The sequence below is a fragment of the Tursiops truncatus genome, chromosome 20 (assembly GCF_011762595.2).
Source record: "Tursiops truncatus isolate mTurTru1 chromosome 20, mTurTru1.mat.Y, whole genome shotgun sequence".
Taxonomy (NCBI): domain Eukaryota; kingdom Metazoa; phylum Chordata; class Mammalia; order Artiodactyla; family Delphinidae; genus Tursiops; species Tursiops truncatus.
In genome coordinates, this window is record NC_047053.1 from 13,537,387 (window position 1) to 13,546,818 (window position 9,432).

Genomic DNA, 9,432 nt, shown 5'->3' on the forward strand with positions numbered 1-9,432 from the left:
CCAAAAGGACTTTTCCTCAGGGAAGACAATAGTCTGAGATTGAAGAGATACGGGTGGTCATATGGAGTGTCATCATTCTGACTGCCTCAACTGTACGAGACGTTGCAAATGAGAACTCCCAACGCGGGCCCGCCTTGCTTCCGCCACCATGACGATTTACGTGCAGGACGCTTGCTGCAGGCATGCACAAAACCTACAGTGGATCCTGGTGTCCAGACACCATGTTTCTATCTGTCCCTTTGTCCTGCCTACAGGTTTTTCCAGCCCAGAGCAAAATACCACAATAATATTCAGGCTCGGTGGACTAAGGTGTGTATTTCTTCTGCAAAGTGGGAGGAAGGCGATTTGAAAGGGAAGGTGGGAAGGGGCTGGCCTGACAACATCATTCACAGGTGCATCTCAGAGCAGATCGGCTTTGGGAAAGAGTACACATCAAATCTGGGAACAAATTCCTTAAAATTCCTGTGCCCAGGAACCCCTTGGAAAATCTTCTTATACCCCCAGGAGAACGCACACCCCAGTCAGAAGTATCGTACTATTACTTCTATTACTTCATAATCACGTCTTAAAATTTCTTAAGAGGAGGAACCGTTTGTCTCACTTTTCTTAACCAGGCATTATGAGTTTCTTTTAAAAAAAGGAAACATCTCCAAGTGTTTTTAAAGGATAATTTATTATGAAATGAAGAAGTCATAAAACAAAATGAAGTGAGACAGATGTCAAAGATAAATTTACAAAGTCATTTTCATCAAATACTATTCCTAAGGTGAGAAACAGGAAATGCATCAAATGAAAAGGTACTTACTCTTTTTCAAAGGTCTGTGATTTCAAAAGAAAACTTTTCTCTGAAAATACAAATCATCTTTATTACATAAAAGACATCATTTAAGAGTCTGAGAAAAAAGACTTTTTAACTCATAAGTAAATGGTATTTCCCAGACTCCCTTAGGAATGCTTGTTTTTAATCAGTGGGTTTTAAAAATCATCGCTTCCACCTTGCAAACGAACATGAATCCACCATGGATCGACAACATGCTATCCACCCTGATGTGTCCCCTTACGTCTTCACATGCTTCCTCTTCTGCAACTTTCAGCAACGCAGATTTGGAGAAAAAGAAAGGATTTGAGAGAACTAGTTTGGTCGCTAGTGAATAACTTAAAACAAAATCTGCTTTTCCACTCGCATGACACACGTACAGTCGCTCACTTCTACTTACTTTACTGATATATTTCATATCAAAAAATCTCATACATGCATCTCAGCACGGGGCTGTTTAAAGGCCGCGTTCTCTACCCCTCGTCTCTCTGGCCGAGCTGCCCATGGCATTGTCCTGGGCTCGTCAAGTGTCTCCATTGGGCCAGAGCAAAACCTTGGGAATTCTCTTACCATAGTTTAAAAATCACACTTACCACTTGTCTTAAATGACAAGATCATGAAATCAGAGAGAAAAACCCATTTTTAATCAATAAATGCTGTGTGATTTACTCTTCCAAACGCAGGAGGCTGCTCTGCATGAAGACAGGAGACTACGGGGTCTTGGAGTGACCCCTCGAGGGGTCCCTGCTGAGCTTCACGCTGGCAAACTCGGGACCATGGAGCTGATCGCAGGCTCCACGGAAGGGATGCTTCCAACCAGGTGCACGACAGACTAAACACTATTCAACCTGAAGAGGACAGCAGACCATTTGGCCCTCTAGGCCTCTGATGACTTTAAATGACAGTGATTATCATCACACCTGCTCTCCTCAGAACAAAAGTCCCTGCTGTGGCTCCAGGGTACCCAGAGAACTCTCAATTCTGCTTTCAGGACAGCTGCAAGCCATCAGCACAAACCCGGAGATACAGCGGGAGTCCGAGCTTCCAGGACTCTGCAAGCCCCAAGCACTTGACATAACTTGGATGCATTGAAAGGAAATACCCACTGTTTTGTTCTCTCCGATATCAGAAGAGCAAAAGTCCTCTGCCACTTTCTTTACTCAAAATCCACAGGGATCGGCAGGAGAAAGAAATACGGGCCGGGTGAGGCAGGGCGGGCAGGAGGCTGAAGGCCAGAGGCAGCCTGGCCTTCACGCCCTCCTGACCTGGCCCAGCCTGTGTCCCCGCTTCTGTGGCCCGTTCAGCTGAATTCACACAGTTTCTTCCATTCACATGCAACGCCATGATTGTCACACTAAAACGAACGCTTAGACGTGTACGGTCACCCCAGCGCCCAGGTTTGGGAGCCTGACATGTGGCATCATTCCCTATGCTCAATTCTCCTTTGCTTCCCTTGGCTGGAGGTAGGGAGGTGGATTTCCTTGCTTTTTCGCTTAGACCTCGGGCACCAGCAGAATTCCTCCGCGGTGTTGACCCAAAGTCACTGGAAAGGACGACCACCCTGATGAACCAGATCACCAGAAACATCTGTGTCCACCTCCTCCCTGGGGATATCAAGTCCTAGGTGTGACTGTCAGCTCCCACTGTGAGTGAAACGCCCCCTGTGGACTCCGCCAAAAGTGCTTTCCCTAAGCATTCTTTCAAGACGCCATTTCTCTCCAAAGGACCCTCTGCTATGTTTCACCTTATGAAAAAACTAGGAAAGTATTTGGAAACCCCAAAATACATATCAGGAGAGTTACACAAGCCTGTGGAGACATTACCAGATGCCAGGGGTTCCAGGCGCTTCGCCAGAGCCCGAGCTTGGAACCCACCCGTGGAAGGAACCAGAACCAAGCCGTTGCCCCCGGACTCAGCCACCAGTTGATCTGACCCCACTCTAGAGGCAAGAACAGGGTGAACGCCTTCCTTCCTGCCTGCCTGCCTTTCCCTTCCTCTCTTGTTTTTTTTTTGAAAGGCATCTTATATTGTGGTTTGGGGTTTTTTGATATCACAAAAAAAGATTTAGAGAATTCCAAGAGTTTTGGTTAACAGGAAATACAAATGGAAATTTAAAAAACCAGAATGGAACTCAACTCTCCACAGATTGAACCCATATGGGTGTCACAGCTCACTGAATTAGCACCACTTTTGTAGCAGTGAAGACACCGGGGCAGAAAGTTCTTCCAACTCACTTTTTCCATCTCAGAGACTTTTTCCACGCTCCTCCTCAGACAAACTGACCGCCGGAGGAAGGGCGCTCCCCTCTTCCCTATTTCAAAGTGTGGCCATTTTCCTTTTGCTCTAGCCATCCTTTTATTTTCTCATCAAATTGAGACTTCGGGGAAGCTATGTAGCAGCAAACTAGGAAAACACACTCCTTTTCAAAGCAATTGGAAAAAAATTGTAAAAAATCAAATTCTTTCAATAATTAGAAGATGTTGTGACTTTTTTTTTTTTTTTTTTATTCCCCAGGCTGGGCTTAGAGGTATCTCTGGGTTAGACTCTTCTGGGGCTGGAATGACACACAAGGGCAGCCTGGCCCAACCCAACCTGGGCAGGAAAGCCAGGCCAGCCCCCCAGCCTGCTGCAGTCAGCTCTCCTCCGACAGGTAATCACCGCCCACGAGCTCAATGGCTTCGAGCTCCACGCTGGACAGGAACCTCCTCAGTGTCTTGCGGCAGTTGTAATCCAGAGTGGTGGTGTAGACGGTCTTGGGGTACTTGGGGTAGACGATGGTGGTGCTGAGAAAGCGGGCGGGCTTGTGGCGCGGCTCAAAGCGCACCTCAGCCTTGTAGTTGCGCCACGTGCAACTGGGGATGCAGGTGATGGTCTGGCTGCAGGAGGCCACCGCCAGGCCCAGGGGCAGGTGGACGTCGTCGATGAAGTGTCGCTCTGAGTCGTACTTGACGGAGGATGTGTACCTGAGCGGGAGACATAAGGCAGCGTGAAGCCGCTCCTCTGAGCTGGGGGCGCGGGGATCCCTACTGTGACCTTGAACCTTGAGACTCTAGGGAGAAGCCGCACGGAGTTTATAACGTGCTCACTGTGTGCTCCTGTCCTAGCGCTTTACTTCCAGGATGTAATTTAATCTTCCCAACAACCCTGGGAGAAGAAATCGGGGTGCAGAGGTTAAGGTCACAGTGGGAGGGAGCGGTAGAGCTGGGGTTTCAGTGCAGAAATGCAGGATTCCCAAGTTCAACCCGCACTCACTGTTCCTCACTGCAGGCGGCAGCCCCTGGAGTCGGCTCCCACTGACTTAAGCTTTGAGACTTTGGCCAAGTTACTTAACTTCCAAGCCTGTTTCCTCTTTCTGAAAAAGGTGCCCAATAGAATGGGGGAGAGTGTTAACCCAGCGACTGCTGTTGGTGGGGATGATATATACAGCAAGGCAGATTCTCCTGTCCACGGGGGATGAGTGGTTTCTCTATCCCCTGAAGTGAACAGTCAGCTCTTTAATGAGAGGAGAAGGGAACCCAGACATCCTGAATGCTGGTTCTGAAAGCTTGGTGATACCAAATCCTAGTATTGGGGCCACCTCTGCCTTCGGCTTGGAGACTCCCTCAAACCCAGGGAACCGAGATCTGACCTTATCCATCACAGCCAATTACAGTCTTGTTTTCCATAAAATAAATTAACATCCACGTTCCTCAGCAGCTACTTTATAATTTTTTTAAAGTCCATCTTGGGCAATTTGGGAATTTCTTTTTTTTTTTTTTTGGAAGCAAAGCATGAATTCATATTACTTCCTAATTATGGCATCTTCATAGATACTAAAATATGCACAAGTGGGACCTCCCTGGCAGTCCAGTGGTTGGGACTCGACGATTCTGCTGCAGGGGGTGAGGGTTCGATCCCTGGTCGGGGAGCTAAGGTCCCACATGCTGCGAGGCGTGGCCAAGAAATTTTAAAAATAAAAAATAAAATAAAAAGTATGCACAGGCATCACACACAGACAAACTGAACAGCACTGTCCCTCGCCAGCCCCTACCCACTGGTCAGGGAGTAAGAACCGGCACTCTTTTTTTAAAATGAGTCCAGTGGAAACATCTCTTCGCCTTGGGCAAGTAGGTTAAAAGGCTGGGAAGCTCATGTCATGAAGTCATGTCCCCATTCTGTTCAAAATACAAGCTCCTCAGGAATAAAAGGCTGAACTGCTCACCTCCAAACTGGTGAGCCTCCTTTGTTCTGTGTCAAAGGGCCCTTTGTATTCGTGCAACGGAACTCCATCTCTAAAGCCACCAGCTACCAAAAGTAAAATTCCGTTCTCTAAAAAGACATACCTTTAATGGAGCCTCTCAATGGATCTCTGCCCCCAGATGAGCCTGGATGATAAATTCCCCGAGGAAGAAGAACGGTACTTGCCCAGTGAAATCAGAACCTGAGGCAAGGTCACAGCACCTTGACACTGGGGTGGGGGTGGGGAGATGTGGAAAGAAGCTTCTGGAAAGGGGACTTACTTTATTACAAATTTTTAAACATCTGATGGCCATGATAAGTGCAAAAAGCAAGTTGCAGGACTTTATGTATAACACGATCTCGTTTTTATTTTAATAAGTGTATCTATATTCAAATGGTTAGAGCACAGAAAAAACATCCGAAAGAGTACCCACCAAACTATACGAGTCTTTGGCACACTTTTATCATTGACTATTTTTTTTTTTAATAACAAGCGTTAATTACTGGAACAAAAAATTGAAAATAGAAATAAAATGAAATCAGGGACTGCTATATTTACCTTACTTCAGTTGGTGGTAAGGGATCAAACTCCACTCCTTCACCGAACGACAGGGGGCATAACCTTGGCGAGCAGCCCGAGCCCAGGGCGTTGGGAAGAGAAGCTGGATTCTGCAACAACAGAAAACGCAGTTAGTTCACAGCCCCATCCGATGCGTTCCCCGCAGAAGGTCCTGGCTCTAGCCTCCAGCTGATGGGCCCAACTGAGATTTGTGTCACCCTCCAGGGAATAATGCCAGCGAAGGGCTGACCCACAGCACGGGAAGACCACCGGACAGGGCACAGAGGATGCCAAGAGGTCTGCTCGAATCCCAGGCCTATCATGAACGTGTGCTCTCAGCAGAGTCACAGCATATGCCCTGTGACCTTATTTGCACACCCAGGGGGCATCCCTTTCCATCGATGAGGTTTTGTGGAAGGAGGAAAAGAGGAAACAAATTACAGCTCAGCGTCGTGACTGCGGCCAGACCCCGGGGCTGCTGCATCATCCCGCAGCAAGGCGGTGAGAAAACCGACACGAACTGGGACTTCACTAACCAGAACCTTCAATTATGTGCCCCCAACCCTGGCATTGTCTCAGCAACTCTTCAGAAAAGGCCAAAACCAACAAAGAGAAATGCTACAAGGGATTTTTTTTTTTTTACACTGAAGATTCAGTCCAACTTCCCCCATGTCCTCTGCCTCTGAGGCCACCAGATCAATACCCAGCCAAGATGGAGGAATCTGCAAACTCACTGGGAAGATGAACACCACAAAGTTGTCTATGTCATCTTCCACTATCCAGAAAACTCAAAGAGCCAGAGCACAGCATCCCAGGGGTTCACTGCCTTCCAGCCTGGTCAGAGCATGGGGCTTTCTGATTCAGCAAGCAGCCTGAGTAAGAGATGGGACCATCCTCCACACAGCTGCTGGGTTTTCACCTGACCTGACTGGAATCAGGGCTTCTGTGTTAAGCGAGCAACAGAGAGCAGCCCTTTGGGTTCCTGGGCTAACTGGGGGCTGTCATTTTCTTTGCCTGATTTGAGAGAAGAACCTACACTTGGGCCAGGGTATGGCGGTGGCAGCCCCACCCCCATGTCTTCCAGGAAGCAGACGTTTCTAGAAGGTTGACTCTAAGACTCTTATGTTACCAGGACAAGGTGTCAAGTGGGGGCATAGGGTGGACATGCAAAAGCCAAAGGGGACCAGGTAGGTCAGGGAGAGGCAGGGGGACCCCAGGGTCCAGCCCTGAACTTGGTGGGGGGAGAGCTTAATAAGCCCCCACTGGGGCTTGAGAACCCAGCTGGGGGAGGGGGTAAGGTGCGGGCACCGGCTACTGCAGAGCTTTAGGAAACAGCCCCCAGCAGTGACAGGGGGCCCTGCGCTGCCCCAAGCTCTCTAGCTGCTGGGCACTCCCCAACCTGGGGGTGCCTTCCGGGAGTCCTGGGGGCTGCAGGACAATGCAGCCACCAAGAGGAGGTAGGCGCCACCCAGCACTCACAGGTATCCAGACAAGCACTCGGTTCTCTTGCTCCTGCTTCCTCTGCTCCCTCATCCCTGCCACCCAAGCTCCCTGAGCACCCAGCCTGCTCCAGGGCAGGCTGGGAGTGGGGCGGGGCAGCAGGGGTTCTACGCATGAACAAGGGGCTTACCAGGGAAAGGGGACGAAGTCACAGTCTTTGGCATGGCTCTGGGAAGCATCCAGGAAGACTTCCCAGAGGAGGTGACAAGTTGGGCACTGCAGGGCTGGCAAGGGTTTGACAGGTGGAAAAGCCAGCTGGGTGCTGGGAGAGGTAGAAGGGGATGGCTGGGAGGGAAAAGGCACACCAGGGGGACGAGTAGCATCAGAGGCACCGATGTGTGTATCTGCCTGTGGTCAGGGGATGTGGAAGATGAGGCTAAAAAGGGCCAGGTGGCGAGGGTTCTGAAGGCCAAGATGAAGCAAGTGCTGCCTTCTAAATGGAAATGAGAGGATGCACTGATGTCCACCGAGAGGCAGGATCATTGGTCAAGAATTCCACGTACCATCAAAGTGGGTGGGTCCCCGAGGAGCAGCAGCTGCCACTGACTACTTCACCCAGGGGAGAAGGCTGCAAACACCCATCCCCAAGGGGGAGGGGTGGCCTCAGAGTCCCACTTTTAGCTTGACTGTAGGCAGGATGTGGGTCCCCTGGGCTCTAGTTAAAGGCAATAAACACCACCATGTGAGCCATTTCTAAGGTAAAAGGGACCTGGTGTTTTTTCTTTAAATAAAAATTTTAAATTAAAGTAAAAGGACTCATTTTTGAAAGTTTCCAAGTTACTTAACTTCCAAGCCTGTTTCCTCTTTCTGAAAAAGGTGCCCAATAGAATGGGGGAGAGTGTTAACCCAGCGACTGCTGTTGGTGGGGATGATATATACAACAAGGCAGATTCTCCTGTCCACCTAAAGGCCTCCCACCCATCATGGGCCAGACACGGGTTAGGTGACGGGACAAGAGGGGCCACGGATCTGAAAAGGTCCCCTCCAAGGCCACTAACAGTCCCCCAAAGCTGGCCCCCTTTGCTCTCTGAATCGGGGAGCCCGAGTACACCCCTCTCCCCAACACCCACCGGGAGGGGAAGCAGGCCCGTTGGAGCCACCGGGGGCGAGGGCAAAGCCCGGAGGTGCCTGGGGGAAGTTTGCTCTCGGTGTTCCCGGACCCCTCCAGCCCGGCAGGGTCAGGAATGTGGACGAGCCGCAGCCTGGCAGCCCCGGGGGCCATCACCCCGAAGGGAGGAGGCGGTGGTCGCCTTTCCCGGGGCTCCCGGGCCTCCCAGGCGATGACAATTTTCCAGCCACCGGCTCCAGCTGGCCGGGCTTTCGCCGCGCCTCCCGCCCCGGGCTCCCAGCGCTGGCCACGGGCGGGCTCCCAGCGCTGGCCGACGGGCGGGCGGCGGCGGGGACAGCGTGCCCCGGTAGGGCCGACACGACCGCCTGGGGGTCTCCGGTGCCCGGGCGCGGGGGAATACAGAGGATGGGGGGAGGGGCCGAGGCGGGGTCACTCACCGGGGCCGCGGGGGTGGCCGCCGCGTCGGGCTCCAGCGCCCCGGGGGCCGGCGCCCGCTCCCCGCCACCGCCGCCCCCGGCCGCCGCGAGCGCCCAGTGGCTGGGGCTCGGGCTAGGGGGCAGCCCCGAGTCCGGACTGTCCAGGACGCCGTCGCCCTTCTTCTTCGCGTCCACGAGCTCGGGCACATCCTGCAGGCTCAGCCGGCCCACCATGGCGGTGCGCGCGGCGGGGCCGGGGCCGCTGCCCGCCGGCCGCCCTCCCTGCCCGCCGCCCGCGCGCCGTGCGGGTCCGCCGGTCTCCGCGCTCCCGGGCCCGCCCCCTGCCCCGCCCCGCCCGGGGCCCGCCCCGCCCGCCCGCAGTGGCGGAGCCGCCAGGCCGGGCGCCAGGGGCCGCTGCGCTCCCGCCGCGCGCAGCCCGCGCTGCGCTCCGCCCGGCCGCTCAGCCAGCCCCGAGCGGCCGATCACAGGAACGGGGGGCGCCGGCCCGGGCCCCCGCTCCGCTCGGCCACCCGCCCCGCAGCAAGCCGACCCTGTACCCCTCTCGCGCCGGGCCCGAGGGCGCCTTGTCCCCTCGCTCTGGCCCAGCCAGGCCGGCAGGCGCTCATATCTCGAGCCCTGGCGTCGGGCGGGAGGCAGCGTAGAGCCCGGGCCCGGAGAGGCCGGGGGAGCCGGCTGAACCCAGCGAGCAAACAACTGGAAATTATTAATAGTTAATGTGCTTCGTATGGTTCCAGCCGCCTCTTGGCTCAGCCGGGCGGGCTCTTAGTTTGTGTCTGGCTCTCATTTCTGCCCCGGAGGAAAAGAGCGCCTACTCCGTTTCTCCTCAGGGGGC

At 53.1% G+C, this 9,432-nt stretch overlaps 1 protein-coding gene across 2 annotated transcripts; it reads right to left on the reverse strand.

The window, feature by feature from the left end:
• Positions 1–654: 654 nt before the first annotated feature.
• RFLNB (refilin B) lies at positions 655–8,910 on the reverse strand. Of its 2 annotated transcripts, none has more exons than XM_073797889.1 (3): positions 8,601–8,910; positions 5,600–5,704; positions 655–3,780 (listed from the first exon to the last, which is right to left on the reverse strand). In XM_073797889.1, exons 1-3 carry the CDS (start codon positions 8,786–8,788, stop codon positions 3,450–3,452), a joined length of 624 nt encoding a protein of 207 aa, XP_073653990.1. In that variant the 5' UTR covers positions 8,789–8,910; the 3' UTR covers positions 655–3,449. The 2 variants fall into 2 exon arrangements, with proteins under 2 accessions (XP_073653990.1, XP_019782501.2); XM_019926942.3 differs by having other exon boundaries at positions 5,595–5,704; positions 8,601–8,907.
• Between the last annotated feature and the right edge of the window lie 522 nt (positions 8,911–9,432).